Genomic DNA, 19,438 nt, shown 5'->3' with positions numbered 1-19,438 from the left:
CTCAGTGAAAATCATTTAGCTGTAAAAATCATATATGAAAAAGCAGTTGAATATTTCTGGAGTTACTTGACATATTACTAACATTATAGTTAGTTATATATTGTAAATATATGATAACTACAAGATGATGAAAAAGAGTCTGTAAATCTTTTCATTCTGACCTAACTTAAAGATTTGTTTAAGTGACTTAAGTGATATGTTTTTTAGAAATACGCATTTTAGCTAAAATATCTAAATACCTAGCCCAGATTATTTTTTTTTTTCAAATTGCAAATTCCATCAGGTGCTTTGACAGTTTTAACTATACATTTGTTTAATGTCTTTCAGGCTTACATATATGAGATACATTCAAGCACTTATTCCCATAAATTGACAGGACACACAGAATCTGTAATCAATGTTGCTTTTAATCCTTCATCTCCTCAGGTATTTTTCTCTTCATTTCTCATGTATAAGCTTTGATTTCTAATTGCTTGCAATATCAGATACTGATTTTCCCCCATTGCTTTTCCCTATTCCTTCTCAATTCCTGTTATTAATATAGTATAATTCAATGTCAACTATAATTGCCTTAGCTATTTATGTTTGTGGAATGATTTTCCCACTGAAATACATCTTGACCCAACTTTATATACATGTAGACATCAGGTAAAACTCACCTTTTTTGCCTGGCGTTTAGAGGCTGACAGGTTAAGTCATTTTATAATGTTGCTAATTATGTCATTTATGTTTTTTATGAGAATTATTTTTAATGTTCTTGCTTACTATATATTTTAGATTGCCTTATTTTGTTGTAAACGGCCTGCGACCATTTTTGGTTAAGGGTGATATAGAAATCTCTTTCGTAAATAAATAAATGTTCTTAAACAAAATTTAAATTATTTGATCAGGGTTGAAAAAGTTGAATTGTCAGAGGTTATTCAAAACTGTGGTGGCATATTTCAAAGATAATTTTATTATATACTTCTTGAGATTTTTAGAATTAAAGTGTCCCAATGCTTTGGAATATCCAAAATCATGCACTGTAATTTTCAGTGGCATTGAACAACTCCATTAAAAACAATGTCCCAATTGGGTTTGGTTCCCCCCTTCCCCATTCTGTTTTTAGATAGACAGAAACTGTGCCAGTGTGTGTCTTCCTATCTTTTTTGTAAAATGTTTGGAATTTAAGTGTGTTTTATGCATACACACACTACAAATCTTTCCTCCCTCCTTTAAAGAATTTTATTTATGTGACTGTGTAAAATTTGGGACATTTAAGGGGAAAGTACCAGCAACTTGAGTGAAATTGAATATCTTGTGGATTCCTATATTAGTCCAGTGGAAGTTCAGTAGAGGGACAAACCCATGCATGTAAGCAAGCACACCAATGACAACTACAGGAGACTACTTATTAGGGTGAAATATTGGTTCTGTTTTAGTCAGTTTATTATTATTATTATTATTATTATTATTATTATTATTATTATTATTATTCCATTGGAGGGAATTTTATTTATTTTTATTTATTCAATTTATTTTAATGGGAGGGACTTTATTTATTTATTTATTTTGCTTTGTCTTTTCCCACCCAATTTTGCTTCACTCACTTCCACATTTGGCCCCACCCGTCATTGGAATGCAGCCCCTGGAAGGTTGGCCACATTTGAATTTGGCTGGCCCTCAGGCTGGAAGAGATTCCCAACCCCTGGTGTAACATACATATGCATCTTCTCTAACCATGAATAACATGAACCAACTTTGTCCTTGTTACTAGAATTTGAAACCAGGGTTTGAAGTTATAAGGGAATCTGTTTAGAAGTTATTAATCACACTGACTTATCAAGATGGTTCAAGCAGATAAAAATTGCCCATATCTTTGAATACATTCTTTTGGATCTTTGTATTTAACTAGGTCTTCTAATAAAGGGTGAACTCTCCACAGCTAAATTCAAAACTGGGGCAACAATATTAAGTGTTATTGGAGAATGTGATTAGTGTCCAGGATTGCCCAAAAAGTAGACATTAGCTAAAATAATATTTTACATGTGGTGCAGAATCTCACTTTGAGATATGGAAGAACCTCTAAGGGAGATGACATTCCATCAGAAATATACTTAAACAGTATGAACTGGGAAAATTTGTATACTGAGTCTGGCAATTTTGAACTTTGGTGCCATCACAACTTTTTATACCTTCACAGTTTCAAATTGTGCATACAGTGTATTTGAATACAGGGAAATATTCAAATTAGCCATGACTCCCTATTTCTGCCTTTGTATATCAGATAGATATTCCATATTTATTATACTGTATGCTGTATGCTAAGGTAAGACATTTTTGGCTTGTGCCATATTTGGACAGGACTGCTTTTCGCTCACATCATAGCTATCTTTGCTTCAGGCGTCCAGCAAAACTAGGGAACTATTTTTACAGGCGACCACACATTTAGAAGTGTTCAATACTGAATGGATCTTTACAAGATAGTGATTTGGTCAAAACCAGAGCTTGGAAAAGTTACTTTTTTGAACTACAACTCCCATCAGCCCAATCCAGTGGCCATGCTTGTCTGGGGCTGATGGGAGTTGTAGTTTTAAAAAAGTAACTTTTCCAAGCTCTGGTCAAAACAATAATTGCTCCTCAACCTCCCAAATGCTTGCTGGTACAGAAACATCTTTGCTTGTTTCTTGAAAGTGGGGAGGGTGTTGGCCAGGCAGGCTTCTTTAAGGAGGGAGTTCTGAGTGAAGAAACTACTGCTGAGAAACTCTATTCCATCATCCTTATGCCAGAAAAGGAAGAAGAGCAGAGCCTCCTCTGTAGTTCTCAGTGAATGCGAAGAAAGCTTTTCTGTGGGTTCAGGTTGTTTAGGTCTTTCAAGGCTAAAACCAACTGTTTAAAAATTATGCCCTGAAACAAATTGGGACCCAAATCACCTGATTTAATATAGCTGTAAAATCCTTGAAAAGTTGACTCCCGTAATCAAACAGGCAACCACATGCAACATTTAAAACAACTTCCAAACTGTCCTCATCTGACTTGAGCTTCTTGTCTTCATGCTTCACGCTTCCCTGTCATGTCCAAATATAGATCTTTCACATCTTTTACCTGTTAAGTTCTATTTTGAATGTGATGACAAAATAGAGATAGGAGTTGTTCGTCCTCTCCCTCCCACATTTCAATCATGTTTGAAGCTGCGCTCAGCACAATTTTTTAGTGACCTGCAGAAGTGGCTCACCAGGTATGGCAGTGCTGCTACCCGAGCTTCCTGGCAGGTGGGTTGCTGTTACTTACTGAGGTGGGGGGCAAGGCAACAGGGGGTTTGGCATGGTGCAGATGAACAAACGGAGTCAATCTGGCACTCCTGCCACTACATTTGCACCATGCCAGCCTCCCTGCCACCTCATCCCTCTCCCTCTGGATAACAAACAGTGACCTATCAGCCCGGAAGCTATTGCAGCAGTTCCACTCCACCCAGCAAGCCACTTCAGATGACTTGTAAGTCATTTGGAAATTCAAAATTTTCAGTATTTAATATAACTGATATTTCAGAAGAAATGTGACCATAGTTCAGATAAAATTGCTTTAATCAAATATATCCTGACAGATTAGCAAACATTCAGATAAGCAGCATAAGAGCCAGTGTGGTGTAGAGTTTAGAGTGTCAGACTGAGACCTGGGAGACTCAGGGTTCAAATCCCTACTCAGCCATGCACTGGGTGACCTTGAGCCTGTCACTGTCTCTCAGCCTAACCTACCTCACAGGGTTGTTGTGAGGATAAAATCAGGAGGGAAAGAATCATGTTTGTATGCCAACTTGAGCTCCTTGGAGGAACGTTGAGATGTTGTTGTTGTTGTTAATAATATAGGAGGAGGAGGAGATATATTTTATGAACTTACAGAATTGGTTTTTAAGCTGGTGAACTGCTTGGAAGCCTATTTTGGTGTTAAGCAGAATTTAAATAAATAAATAACAATATTATTTGTCACAAGAGAAAGGATATTTGAATTACATTGTCATTTAGGTGGGGGAGGTTTGGCTAGTGTGATTTTGGAAATCCCCCTTTCAGTTAGAGTTACACTATAGACAGAGGAATTTTTATATGGAATTTTGCTGACCAGTGCTACTTGGAGGTACCTGCCCACTGGCCAACAGGGAAATTTGCATACAATACAAGTCTCCTAGACAGCAGAAGTTTTAGGACTGAAATCATCACAATTTATTTAGAATCGGCTGTAAGTAGTTTTGGATGGGTCTAAAAATATGAGTTATTGAATTTTTACTGGCTACTAGGAAAGTTTGTTTTCCCTAGCGACAACATCTGGAGAACTCAGTTTAGAAGAAGGATGTATATGAAAACATTGTTCTTCTCTGGTTCACTGCCACCTGTTCACTTAATCATCAGTAGCACATAATTTTCCACAAGTAAACTATTTTTTTTCTTTTGATCATTTACCAAGTTTTGGGTTTCACTTGGCATTAAATTACTCTTAAGTTATCCCTCCTGTGCCTGCTGTGTATTTTCCATTATGTGAAAGATTGCAGGTTTCTTTATTAACAGACAAGTATCCCGATTCTCAAAAGTATAATATGCTTGCAATAATGCATCAGTTGTGAAGCAGAAAACTTTTAAAGACAGAGGTCTGCACGTGGTCTCTTCACAGCAGGCTTAAATTTGGTGGATTTGGGGATATGGAATCGCAAATGGGCTCCTGCTGGGAGAAAAGGGTGTGATATAAATCAAATAATAAATAAATAAATAAATGCACCTTTATGATTAAATGGGTTTCAAAAAGTTGGTGCAGCAAGTGAAAATGGAGGACTGCTGTGCATGTGGCAAGGAGAGGGGATAGAAGTGAAAAGATGCATAGCAGTTTATGACAAACAACTAGAAAGGAGGTGGCAAAAATGAAATTATTTGAAATATCCTCCTGATATAACAGAAGTAGCCAAGGCACATTTTAGAGCATAAAGATTAACCCAAATTGTATGAGATATACTAGGAGTGTGCACTGGATTTAGACAAATTCCGAATCCTGAGCTAAATTGAAAGATTCAGGGTCTGTCCATCCTGAAGAAGGATCCCTCCAAATTGCCACAAACCAAATCAGAGATCTCCAAAGCAATCCAGGGCAATCTGGAGATTCAGACATTTTTTACAAAAACTGCAGTTAATATTTTAAAATTTCTCCCTAAGCTTGCCATATAAGGAAATCCCCTGGGGTGGGAGAGTGGGAAGTGTAGTTATGTGATTGACAGGTCTAGATTTTAATCAGATGGAATGATTTTACCAGACCTCTCCATTGACAGTGCTTTGGGGGAGGGATGTTGAAATAATGTATTGCTTTATATTTGTCTGCAGGTTCTCTTTCCTAGTTCTTCTAGTAATGATTGCTTGGGAAATGCTGGGCATTAAAGTCTTTCTGCCTCTACCACATGCCCATACATCCACTCCTATCTAATCAGTTTTACAGTTAATTTCTATTTGCTGCCAGTTGAGCAGAACACAAGCCTGAACACAAGCCTTTTTCTAAAAAAATCATAATTCCTTTCCCCTGCATCTTTCTTTTAGAAAGTTTACAAATTACTTTTCTGGGGGCTCCTCTACAACGTATGCCATTTTCATACAAAAATTGTTGCCCAAAAAACTACGGGGGGGGAAGTGAATGACTCCCTTTTCAAATAATCTAGCATAAGACCCCCTGTATCTGTCCTTCTGAGGTTTGGCAGGTTTCTTACCTAGGAACCTCTCTCTGTCATATGCTATTTTCATACAAATTGCCCACAAGAGAGTAGAGGAGAATAAGTGAATCCTTTGAACTTCACCAAAACTGTAAAGACTGCCCATGCAGGAAACCCATTGCAGCTATCCTTCCAAAATATGGCAGTGTTCATCCCCTCAGAAGGGGCTACCATACCTGCAAACTTCATCAAATTCAACCTCCCCCCAAACAAACAAAAACTTAGTATAGATATGCCCAGCCTATTTATCTGGAATGTGGCAGTCTTTATCACTTAGAAGGGGCTATTATTCCTGCAAGTTCCACCTAATTCTATTAAAAAGTGGGAGGAAGGTATAGCCATTTTTTATCTTCTCCTTAATAGTGAATGGGAAGACATGAAGCTTCAGATTTCCTAAATTGGGATTCCAATTGATCCTCAGCTGAATCAAGCAGCTATATTGGACTGTTTTGTAAAGTGCCAATCAATGTCAGACCTGGATGTTGTGGTTGGTGTACACCCTTACTATATATCAAGATGTTTCAGTTTGTTGTGTTAAAACAACAGGAGAGATTTGATGGCAGATGCACAAGAATGATTTTTGTTACCTTCAGTATTCTTATTTAGGTTTTATCCACTTGGCATTTTTGTCTTAGAGGCTTTAAGCATGCCAAGACTTCAGAAGCAATAACTAAAGTATAATAAACATTTATATTTTTACTAGACAGCATCTGTCATGGAATAATTTGAATCATCTTATTTATTAAAGGAAATCTGATCAGAAAAGTAAATGGGGTAGAAATTGAATACAGCTTCTTTCAGAAATACCTGCTTTTTTCTTTCAGAAATGACTGCTTACTAATAATGACATTATCTTTGTTGCCACAAAATCTTTCCCTTTGCAGGGAGATTGCAACCTTTCTTGACCAGACTTATTTTAATTGTGGCAAAACCAAGGGCAATATGGCATCAGTAGCATTGTACCATTTGGAGTCTTGCAACCATATTGGTACTGAGTATATCTTGATACATTTTCATACTGTAGGATGTCCAGTTTGTTCCTTTTCACTCTTATTAGCAAACAGTTTCTGAACACACACTAAAATCAATTACTGTGTTTATATTATGCAAATGAAGAAGACTGCAGAGATTGTATTCTGCTTCATTATTCTTCAGTGCTATTTTTCCTTCTTTAAAAAGGCATTTATGGCATTGTATGATCAAGATTTACCTCACTGGAGCTCATGCAATTCCCCCTTATAATTTTTCCATGGCAGTCTGAAGATTCAAAAATGTCCCTTACTGGAAACCCTCCTTACCAGCCCCCACCCATTTTCCATTATCTCTTCTACCTCTATGGATGTGTACCTCGAGGTGGCAGTGCACCATGGCACAGAGCCTTGGGGACTATAGGAGATGTAGTTACCTTGAGGTCTACAGTAATTTGCAATAGCTCTCAGGAGAATTACCTCCCCATGTTCCCCTGGAATTTGTGTTGCTACCCAGAGCATCACATTAATGGAGAGGGAAGGAAAAAATCTCTTATCTCCTCTTCCACAATAGCCTCTTAACAGGTAGGTAAAGAGAAAGAGGAAAGTTATTTGGAGAGCCTACACGGAGGGCTTTTGTGGATGGTGAAGGATAGTGTGGGAGGGGGAGAACTAGAAATTGATCTATAGCTTAGCTTGACTTGGAAGAACTTTACTGGTATCTCCAGTCATCATGTGCTGTGAACTTAATTTAAGGTGTAACAACTGGTCAAAATTACAATGTAGTAGATAGGAAAATAGAGGGGTTTATAGCAAGTTCCCATTTCTGGAATATATTATATATGTGCAGCTTGTGAGGCAACACACATATAATTTTTGCATGCAATAATCCTACCTTGAAAACAAACATCAGGAAGCAGTTTTCTGTGCAAGTCTTATAAAAATGAAATCATTCAAAGCATTGGTGCCAAACCCTGCTAAATCTTTCCAAAAACAATTGGGTTGGCTGTTTTTCTCTCAAGTTAGATTGTACTTTGATTGGAGAGAATGGGCTCATAACCTTATTGAAATGTTGTGTTTTCTTTTCTGCCAGATGTTTTAACTTTACAGTATATGCCAGCTTTAACATAATAGCAAATGAGAGAAAAAGAAAGTGCCGTGCAACCCTGTGGATGTTTATTTGGAAATAACTCCCACTTGTTCAGTGTCGTTTATTCCCAGAAAGGCTTTTAGCTTTCAATTCTTTTAATTTAATTTTTTTTTTAACTCACTCAGTCCTCATAAATGTTTTGTTCTTTGTTTGCCGCCCTGGGCTCCTTCTGGGAGGAAGGGTGGGATATATAAATAAGCTGACATAGTTATAAAAATGCTTTTAAGAAAAACTTTCAGCTCACTTGCATTAAGGATCCTATTCATACCTTTCACATGTTTTATCACTTGTTTGCTGCCCTGGGCTCTCTTTGGGAGGAAGGGCAGGATATAAAGGTAATAATAAATAAATAAACAGAGGAGAGGAAGCTTGGGGGAAAGCTGTACCTTCCAACTCCCCAGGGAACCAAGGGTCCATCAGGAGCACCCTGAAGTAAGAATTCATTCATTAAAATACCACTGACATTTATTAGAAAGCATTTGAGAGTTGGACTAAGAGGTGGAATTCTGAAGTAATTTTAGAGATAGCCTGTCTCAGTGGATACTGACCCATGAATATACTGGTGGGAATCATATTATAGTTATGCTTTCCTATCACAAAATCAATACATTTTATCAAAAATGTCAAGGTCCTACTTGTACAAAAATTGTACAGCTTTACAATCCTTCATTTTTCCTTTGAGTCAACATAGTGGATTTATTCTTGTAAAAGGTCATTGTGTCATAGTATGGCATGGGAAACATTGTTATGATTCTTGAAGTAGCGATGCAGTGGAGACTCTAATTATGCAAAAAAAACCCTACTAAAAACATTCCAACTAATTTTGGGCCAGTCCAGAGCCATGTCCTCAAAAAGGTTTGTAGACATCCCATCACTTCCATTTCTTCTTTGCAAAAAGAGAGCGGGATAGGGAAGAGATGAAATTCACACTTGCGGAATTGGAGGGTGTTCAGCATTGCAGAATTCTCAAGTCCTGGACATAAAGGCAAGCAAGTTGCCAATTTTGATGTGGCATTCTGAGCATGCTCAAAGCCTTTACTTTCTGTTGGACCCATCTTCACTGCCCAAGAAAGAATATAGCTCCCACAATTCCTGCAAGAAATAACAGTTCTGAGCTTGCATGCCCTGAATCTCTGAAACAAACTTGTAGTTCCTGCATGTTCAGACTGCTGCATTGTCTTCAGTAAAGGGAGCAGGTCATGCTCTCTCCTTTAAAATCAATGGGGCAGCCTTTGCAGGGAGGGAAGCTGTGTACAGTATATGCATTGGTGATGTCCATTCATCTAGATCAGGATTTCTGTCTGTTACGTGCCAGAGTTCTCTGTTGCTATTTTAAGGTACACAGTTATAGAAATCACTATAATGGTTGTTAGAGTCATACATGCTGTTCTCTTTATGCCAATCACAGCAGTGAGAATAGCGAAATAAGTTCACTTTTCATGGATTGTTCGTGCACTAAAAACCCATAAAGTGTATGGGTTGGGCTATTTCCTCTTTATTGTGTTCCTCCCATCCCTAACTTACATTAACTAGTGTATTGCAAACAATTCTGTCAATTTTCAGCACACTCCTATGCATATCTATTTACTTCTATGTAGACATTTAACCACTGTGTTACATGGAATTTATTTCCAGGTATGTGTATATAGGATTGCAATCTTAATTGGTTTTTCTCCTTCTAATTAATTGTAAACTCTCAGAAATCTTTAGTTCTAAATCCATGTTATATATGAAGATCTGGCCCAATGCCTGTGAATAAATGTCAGCATCAAAATCTTTTGTTTATACTGCAGAATATGATACTCTCTGTGTTTGAGAAAACTGCTGGTCTGGCAGGCATGCTTGGTATTTCCTCATTAATTTACCAAGACTCATGTAAACTTCAGTAGCCTTGTTTGGCATCCTTTTGTTATTAACACAATAGTCTTCAAAATATTCTGTCACTAACACTGATTGGATCCTATAAACATATTTTGATTATTTATGTATTAGATTTTAATCCTGGTTCCTTGCAATGGTCTCAAATCAACTTGCAGGATTACAAAAATGCACTAATCTAAAAACAATGCAGAATTAAAACAAAATAGCACCAATATATAGAAGAGAATCAATGCAATCATCAGCTCTGTTAGACCAGATGTTCAGCTTCAGGCCAGCTTGAGTTATGAGGGTAAAGGCCCTCCGAAGCCAAAAGTCCTTTTCCATACTTTCAAAAGGTCCAGTCATCTGGCAAAACAAAGCTCCCTAGGAAGGAACTAGGGAGATAAGGCTTCATCACCAAGAAGGTCCTCATCCTGGTTCCTGCCCATTGTACAGGAATACCCCACTATATGGACCTTCACTTTACGGACACTCGCGAGTACGGACATATTTACAGTAGCACCATTCCCCGTTTACGTACGCTCGCTTTGCAAGAATGGACACTTAACGGCATGACGCCACCGCCCAATCAGTTTCCAACTACAAATTTGCATACAGTACATACTGTTTTCGCTGCTGTCAGTTATTTACATCAGTTATTTACATCAGTTATCTCCGTATATGATGATTGCAGTGCAGTACATGCATCAATAAGTGAAAAAAGGTAGTGCTTCACTTTAAGTACATTTTCGGTTTACGTACTCACTCTGGACCCATTGCATACGTTAATGTGGGGTATTCCTGTAGTTTCACATGTCAAGGCATCCTCTTTCTGTAGAGCCTCCTCAGATAACCTAAATTTAATGAAAGGAATATATGAGGGAAGGCATTCCTTCAGAGAATCAGGTTTAAAGGTCAAGATCAGAACTTTGAACTGTTCCTGGGAACTAGTTAATTGTTTTATTTTGAAGATATCTTTGCTGCCTTTCAATGAATAATACAATAAAATAATATAAGAGTAAATATATAAAACATCACAAGCAGAAGCAGCAGCTAAAATAAAACCATAACATTTAGCAGAACAGATAAAGCTATAATTAAGTCAGGGCATCTTGTATTACATGCTGAAATACTCTGGCAATTAAGATCTTTACCTAGTGGTGAAATTACATCAAAGCTGGTGCCAGGCAAGCTTTTCTGGGGGTGGTCATTCCACAGATGGGGCACTACAATAAAAAAGGCCGTCTCTCCAGTCACCACCTGCATATCTTCAGATAGCAAGGGGACATGGTAGAGAGCTTCAGCTTATATCTGCAGAGTTGGGGCAGGATCATATGGTAGAAAGTGTTCCTTCAGTTCCCCAACCCCAAGCTAATTAGTAACTAGTGCAACCTCTTGAAGACCAATGCAATATGGTCTTATGGCTAGCAGTAGATATCAATCTGCCTACTTCATTCTGGACCAGCTGCAGTTTCTGGACAGACTTCAAAGGCAGTACCACACAGAAGGCATCACAGTAATCTAATCTAGAGATTACCAGGGCATGGAAATCATGGAAGCTTATCTTTCAGGAAATGGCACAGCTGATGTCCAGACATAGGCAAAAAAGGCATACTTCACTATGGCTTCCACCTGAATATCAAGAAGCTATGCTGGGTCCAGAAGTACTCTCAGAATATTTTTTAATAGCTGTTTTGTAATTGTTATGCATTTTTGTTCTGACTATTTTGTTAACCATCCTGGGTTCCTAGAGGAGGAAGGGCTATCTAGAAATGCAATTAATAAATAAACATAATAAAAATGTTAAACAATATGAGAGACAAATTAGAACATCACAGCATGCACAATTAGATCCCTTGAGGAAGTGTAGGAGTGTTCCATTTCACCTTCCCAAATTACCTGACAAGTAGGAGTGGTGCAAATACCACCTAATCCTGACAGGTGATCCAGAAAGGACAGCATGGTAGTTGGTGTTGGAGTGTTGGAGGCACCTAGAGATACAGACATATCAAAAGTGACACTTTCTTCAGATTATCTGTTGGCCAATGTTGTTTGTTAGTATAACCAAGGGAGTTTCATTCCCCAGATTAGTCCTAAAACCCCACTGAAATGAATCTCAATAATCAGCTTCATCCAAGAATCCCCAGAGTTGGCCAGATACTACCTGCTTCAATATGTTATCCTAGTAACAAAATCCTGACACTAGTCCATAATTAATTGGATCAGATTGATCTGAGGAGGATTTCTTCAGTAGTGACCTCATCATTCAGGGAACTGAGCCCACACAGAGATGCTAACAGTTCTAATAAGTTCAGTCTTTGTCCCCTAGCAAGCTTGTCACCCAAGAAAAGGATCTAGAATTTAGTTGGATGAACGTTTTAAGAGCCCTTTCACAGCCTTAAGCTGTACTAACAAACTTTTTCACACAACTGCGGTTGATAGAGGCTAAGGGTAGTGCATACAGTTCTGATAAACTATGCCTTCCAAGGCATCTATTGTTCGAAAGTCAGTTTGGAATAATTATAGGTCAGTAGTATTAAGCATAGTCTTCATAACTTCAGTATTTTTGTGGGCTGTATATGATGATGGTTTGGCTGCTGACTCTGCCATGATTTACAAAATATTTTTCTGTAGGGAAGGTTGATGGCTCAGTAATAACATGATGTTTTATGATGTGGGCACAATGAGGTAGACATAAACATCTAAGGATTTATATCCTTGAGCAACATTCATTCATTCATGGCAATCACTCGTGGCCGAGTAAGATTGTCGTCCAGGGTAAGGTCTTTTAACAGTGGGTCCATAAGTGACTGTGGAGGCCTGGATTCTGGATCCACACAGCCTCCCACAGTGAGGACATAGGTTTCCAGATGGAAGATGGTCACAATGAGGATTTGCTTGACATGCCTTCCACTTAGCTCGTTTGTCCCTTTCGCCCTGTACTCGTGCTTCTTCAAAGTCCATAGCACCTTTGATAATGGCCAACCTCCAATTGGGACGCCCATGGGCCAAAGCTTCCCAGTTCTCGATGCTCATGTTATATTTGTTTAGATTAGCTTTAAGAACATCTTTAAACCTCTTTTGCTGTCCACCGATATTCCGTTTACCATCCTTAAGTTGGGAGTAAAGTAGCAGCTTTGGAAGACGGTGATCAGGCATTCGAACAACATGGCCGGTCAAGCAAAGTTGATGTTGGAGGATCACTGTTTCAACTCTAACATTAGTCCGCCTATCTTCCCAAATAATTTGCAGAATTTTCCAGAGGCAGCATTGGTGGAATCTTTCAAGAAGTTGGGAGTGGCGTTTATAGATGGTCCATGTTTCACAGGCATACAGTAAGGTCGGTAGTACAATGGCTTTGTAAATAAGCATTTTGGTCTCCCTGCAAATATCCCGATCCTCGAACACTCTACTCTTCATTTGGAAGAATGCGGCACTCACAGAGCTCAGACGATGCTGAATTTCAGTGTCGATGTCAGCTTTTACAGAGAGATGGCTGCCAAGATAAGAAAAGTGATCGACATTCTCCAGCATTGCACCATTAAGCTGGATTGATGGTGCTACAGAGGGATTGGTTTGCACCTGCTGATAAAGCACTTTGGGGTTTTTTTATGTTAAGCGAGAGGCCAAGCTTTTCATATGCTTCTGCAAAGACATTTAGGATAGTTTGAAGATCTTCCTCTGAATGTGCGGAGACTACATTATCATCAGCATATTGAAGTTGTACAACAAAGGTTGTAATTACCTTACTTTTTGCTTTCAGCCTACTGAGATTAAAAAGCTTTCCATCTGTTCAATATGTGATTTTCATGCCAGTGGGAAGTTTCCCCTCAACAAGGTGTAGAATCATGGCAATGAAAATGGCAAATAAGGTCGGAGCAATGATGCATCCCTGTTTGACGCCTGATCCCACTTTGAATGGATTACTTTGAGAGCCATTGTTATCCAAAATTGTCACTGTCATGTTGTCATGGAGGAGTCTCAAAATATTCACAAATTTATCAGGGCATCCAATTTTCAGAAGGATGGTCCAGAGAGCAGTTCGATTTACAGTATCAAAGGCCTTAGTCAGATCAATAAATGCCATATACAGAGGTCAGTTTTGCTCCCTGCATTTTTCTTGAAGCTGTCATGCAGTGAAGATCATGTGCACTGTCCCCCTGGAAGGGCGGAAACCATTTTGGGATTCAGGAAGGATGTCTTCTGAGATAGGTAGGAGGCGATTTGCAAGGATCCTTGCAAGGATTTTACCTGTGGTAGCTAGAAGAGAGATGCCTCTGTAGTTCCCACAATCTGTTCTATCACCCTTCTTGAAAAGAGTGATTATTATGGCATCCCTAAAGTCTTCCGGGATCTCCTCCCTCATCCAGTTGAGTTCTTACTGGATGAAATGGGTAAGAAATAAAGTGAATGAACAACGCTAACATCTATGTCAATTCACTCATTAGGAATATGAACTGCAAAAACCTATGTCGCGTAGTTAATTGTTCATTCAATTTATTTCTTACCCATTTCATCCAGTAGACAGCCAGTGTGGTGTAGTGGTTTATGTGCTGGACTACAACCTGGGAGACCAGGGTTTGATTCCCCACACAGCCACGAAGCTCACTGGGTGACCTTGGGCCAGTCCCTGCCTCTCAGCCTCAGAGGGGGGCAATGGTAAACCCCCTCTGAATACCACTTACCATGAAAACCCTATTCATAGGGTCGCCATAAGTCAGAATCGACTTGAAGGCAGTACATTCACATTTTTTCATGTAGTGTAACAAATCCAGTAAAAAAAAAACAACCCCCCCAAAACAGTTTAGTGATTCTGCATCCAGAACGGTGGAACCACCATCTCCTGAAGAAGTTGCATCACCTTTCATCATCTCTGTCTTGTCTGGATTGAGCTTCTTATCTTGAAATGGCAAAAGCAGTTACTAGCATACTTCTCTCTCCACCTCCACCAAATCAGTTGTTTTCTGGGGACTTTCTTGTTTATGGCATTTTTGGAAATGGAAGCAGTAGGAGGAAAACACATCCCGCCCTCCAGAGGAAACAAAGTTTGGGGAAATTTGAAATATATGCAGATTCCTTTTTATCAGCACCACTGAACTGAGTAAATCTTACTTCTGAGTAAACATGCATAGGGTTGCTCTGTAAATGTCATAGTTACGCCAAGTTGTACAATTTTATATGCTAAGTCCTCAATGGTGCATTTTATGTTGTTAAAGCAGTAGAATAAAGGTCACTAAGAATGTGCTGCATATATTTCAATTTTACCCATTTTTCTTACATAGAAATATGCATTTTGAGTGAATAATACTTTTTGTCTTTATAAAGCATTTCACTCATTTTTATGGGTTTTCTTTTTTATTGTTCCAAGAAATTTCCATTGCAAAAAACTCCTTATATTTTTCCATTTCCCCCCATCCCTTCATACCTCTAAACATGGTGCAGCCTTGTTGACCACAACACTGGCAAATCACCACACAAATCTCTTTCTGGAACAGCAAATAATGGGTAATGGGAAGGGGAGAGTTCAAGGCACATGCACCACCATATCCAAGCCTGCCAGAATAAAATATTTGACCTAGATATTTACGGTGGCCTTGTTCCCCCCCCCCCCAGTTTTCCTGCCATTGGTTCCTATGGGAGGGAAATTCACTACTCCTATCACCATGGCTGGTGTAGGTTCCTTGCTGTTCTGGGGGCATAATGAGGGGACTTTGGGTCCTGCAGATTTAAGATCTCCCTCGATCCCCGAGCATATCCCCTTTTCCTTCCTTGCTTTTCCAAGAGCGGAAGGGGGATGGCAACAGAAGTTTCCGTGGCCACAACAAGGAGGCCTCCAGTGATTAATCTCCCCCTTCACAGGCTGAGGAGGAGATCCACACTATCCTATGGCCGCTGGGATGCCCTCCAAGTAACTGTAGGATCACACCTTAATTGTAATTGGATATCCACATATTTTAGCCTTGTAAAACTGTATATGTTTGTCCCCATCTGGCGCTCGCTGTAAGTTTTTTCAGACATCAAGGTCTGAAACCGCATGCACTAAGCTATACTAAAGAGATCGTGCATTCTAAGTTATTTGCTTAGCTTGGGACTGAATCAATTTGATTACTTTAGCAGTGCAGCAAAATTCCTTTTTTGTTGCTTGACTGCTGAAGATGACACTGCTTTCTTTGACAGTATTCATTTATTTTTGTAAGACAGAAGAAATGCTAGTACTTATAACAGGCTCTGTGTCTTCCTTGACTAACATATGAAGTCATTCTTTGTGGCTTACAGGAACATATTTTGCTTAACAATTTAGTGGTGCTATTTTAACATTACTCATGTTCAAGCTGTCAAGTGCAATATAAGGTTTTAATTGTATGTGAGTCTTAGAGCACTGTCAAATGAAACAAAGGAATATAGATGATATATAGTCTTCCTTTTCAATGATTAATAATTCAAAATACATTTGCAATTTACCCAAACTACAATATTTGTGAAAATTTTCTTGCTGAAAGAAATATAGTTTACCATATAATAACAATTACTATCACTCATTCTTAGACAGAAAGGCTATCTTTAATATTTTCTTTCCATGTTACCATAACCAAAATAGTTGAGCTGACTTCCTTGAAAGGGAAGCAGTTATAATTTCAGTCTATATACTGGCTCAGCACATTTACAGTATTTCAAACAGTGTGCACACATACAGTAAGTTCATTTGATGCCTATTTCCCCATCCTTTCAAGGGAGGCTATACCTAGGAAGGTAGTGGACTCTCCAGCACTGGAGGCATTCAAGAGGTGGATGGATAGCCACCTGTCAGGTATGCTTTAAGTTGGATTCCTGCATTGAGCAGGGGGTTGGACTCAGTGGCCTAATAGGCCCCTTCCAACTCTCCATTTTACAGATATGCAGATAAGGACATAAATTAGCATGTTTGTTTGAGAATTCAGGTCAAATCAAGCTTCAGGAGCCAGAGGCCCAGGTCTTTTGGTCTAGCCATCATCTCATCATTCTGCTGTTTAGCAGAGTTATGCTTTGCTACACTGATGGCATTTCTTGTGCTTATGTAAGTACTGAGAAAAAGCATAAAACATATTTTTTTCATGTTAGTGCAGATTATTGTGGTTTGCTGTACCAGTCTCACTCTGTCTCTATATGCACTTCTCAATATATAGTTTCACAAAGTAGCAGTTTCAAAATCCAAACTGTCCTTCATATTTTGAAGAAGTGTCTTTAACAGATGATGCTAAAAGGCAACCACTAAATATCACTAGCATTTCCAAAAGTGTTCAGAGAAGTGGTCTGATGTCTGATAAAAATGTTTCTATTCAGTAAGAATAACTCTTTCAAATGGAGCTGTCTCAAAGTTTTGGAATGGGAGCGGTCATGGGAATGCTGTCAAATATTGAAAATAAGCTTGAAAGTTTAGTCAATTGAGATTACAATACAGGTAGCAGCATGGCTGTTTTCCAGTTCTGGTATGGAAAACTAATTGAAGATTCAATTCCATACTGGTTTCCCAATATGTGAGATGCTATATGGTAAAAACATCTGACCATCAGTTTTCAAGCTTTCTTTATGGAAGGCATGATCTCTACTAATTTATCTTCTACCAGGCCACCAATATAAGGGCAGTCACAGCATCAGTGTTTTCTAGGGTTCTTAGTTGGTTAAAAAATTAAGACTCCAATCCCAAGGGTGTGTGTGGTGGTCATGGTAGTGGTGATGGTGAAATGAAGATGGTTATACCACCTTATATCCCCTGCTAGTCTCAAGCCAGCAGGGAGGAGGTGAGGGTGGAGGAACTCTCAGTGTTCCATCTATTTTCAGGCTTCAAGCATGTCAAATTTTTTCCCCTGGATTGGGAATAGCTCCTTAAATAACAGCTTGTATTCTGCAAAGCCTGTGCAACAGGGTGTTGCTCTATATCCCAGATGTTGGTGCTGCCTTGTTAGTAATGGTAGGGAGAAAAGGGGAATATTTTCTACAGTAAGTTGTTGTTCCCATTCTTCAAAACATATCTAGTGGTCAGTCAACTTACTCAACATATTATTTTGGCCTGGACTGCACCCTTTCCTTAGACATATATGGCAGACAAGTCTATAGGGCTTCATAGAAATTACCTGGTCTCTCATTTCTCCTTTATGCATCCACAGAGTTGTTTGAAGTTTCTTGGATACAGTTGCAATTAAGTTCCAGGTAGTGAGGATCTTCTGTTTGTCCACTTCTGGTCTGGAAAGCTGAGGGATTCCTTGGCCCTGATGGTCAGAAATTGATACTGTTTTTCAGTCAGGAAAATATGTCATCCAAGAGGTTAAGACTTGCCCTTTGGACACATTGGAAATTGGGACTTTATAGTACGAACTCTCCCTTTTACATAAGTGATTATGGAGATATCTGTAAGGTTTTTCATTCCATGCCAAATGATGTTACAGATGTCTAAGATGACCTGCCTGGGAACCAACTCCAGGGCAGTTGTCCCAGGCCAGGCACACCCTGTGCCTCTCCTCACCAGGGCTGAGTTAATTCCAACACCAACACTGTAAGGTAGGTAGAGTGCCATCACCCCTTAACTTGGTTCCTTACTCTGAGTTAAGGGGAACTCAGAGCACCAATTAGACTGGCAGAGATTCCTAAGAGCAAGCTTTACACTCACTGCTCTGGAGCCTCCAGCAAAACCCAATCCAGTAGTCAGTAACTTTGTAGTCAAGGTACTGGTTTCAGAGCCACAGCCCCAAGTAACACACACCAAGTAATATGAGGTAGTTTATTAAATATGATAAAAGTGCATATAAAAGAGCACCATACAAATTCTGTTAAGCCCAATACTCTGAATCAGAGCTAGGCATAGTCAACACATGTACAAAATACAATAAGAAAGTTCAACACAAACCAAAAATAACAAAGCTTACCTAGCCTAAGCTAGAATATTCACAACTGGGAAAAGTATAAGAGCTGGTCCTCCTTTGGCTCAATATACCACTAGTCATCACATAGGTAAGTCAGAATGGAATGGGACATAACTAGCCCCTCTTTTATGGGAATTTGCCCAGCAACAGTGAGAGGGCCAATTGGCCAATCATGACACCTCTTGATGATGGAATAGTCCAAAAGTTCACTGTAAGGCCAGGCCTACTAATTTATGGCTACTCAGGCCTCCTGACCTTGGTACCAGGCACTATAGATAAAATTCAGCTGCCTCCTCTTTCGGCTAACAAGCTGCAGCTGGACTATGCGAGACACCCTGGTTTTTCTCAGCTAAGAGCATCCCAGGAACCTATGCAAAATATTCCCCAAAATCCCTTTAGGCTGGGCCATTTTACTTGGGCCAACCTTGCTATTCTTGTCAACAGACACATCCACAAAATCTGAGTGCTGAGTGGAGTGCTGCCACAACATCCAACGCTATTCTTTCCACTGCCTCCCTGTTTGCATGCTAGTTCTAGTGTCAGATATAAGATTTTGGAATAAGTGAGAAGCTAATTCAATATGACTTCTCCTAATTCCATATAAATTATCCTATTACTTACCTGGATGTTTGGAGTATGTTGTCACTAATACACCGACAACACACAAATGTCCCCTTTACATCTCCAGGTGTGGCAGTGGATGTGTTAGACCAGTGTCTTGCCACTGTAATGGACTGAATGAGAGCCAATAAACCAAAGCTAAAGCCAAATAAGACTGAGGCACTGTTAGTGGGTGGTTCTCTAGACCAGATGGAGAGGATGTGGCTTGCTCTTGGTGAGGTTA

The 19,438-nt window shown here is 39.1% G+C and overlaps 1 protein-coding gene and 1 long non-coding RNA gene across 2 annotated transcripts in view; one reads left to right on the top strand and one right to left on the bottom strand.

The window, feature by feature from the left end:
* The window catches only part of WDR27 (WD repeat domain 27), a 142,838-nt gene that overhangs the window by 113,565 nt on the left and 9,835 nt on the right, over nucleotides 1-19,438 (top strand). The window contains exon 24 of the mRNA XM_061624421.1: nucleotides 328-426. Within this exon, the coding sequence (XP_061480405.1) occupies nucleotides 328-426 (99 nt within the window). The remainder of the gene's footprint in view (nucleotides 1-327; nucleotides 427-19,438) is intronic.
* LOC133384444 (uncharacterized) lies at nucleotides 8,302-18,683 on the bottom strand. The gene is made up of 5 exons (XR_009762562.1): nucleotides 18,598-18,683; nucleotides 17,809-17,943; nucleotides 11,597-11,688; nucleotides 10,464-10,551; nucleotides 8,302-8,929 (listed from the first exon to the last, which is right to left on the bottom strand). It is a non-coding gene; the product is annotated as an uncharacterized LOC133384444 (long non-coding RNA).

Source organism: Rhineura floridana, chromosome 4 (assembly GCF_030035675.1).
Source record: "Rhineura floridana isolate rRhiFlo1 chromosome 4, rRhiFlo1.hap2, whole genome shotgun sequence".
In the NCBI taxonomy this organism is placed as follows: Eukaryota; Metazoa; Chordata; class Lepidosauria; order Squamata; family Rhineuridae; genus Rhineura; species Rhineura floridana.
The sequence above is the reverse complement of the archived record's forward strand: the minus strand, read 5'-3'. Positions and strand labels throughout refer to the sequence as shown.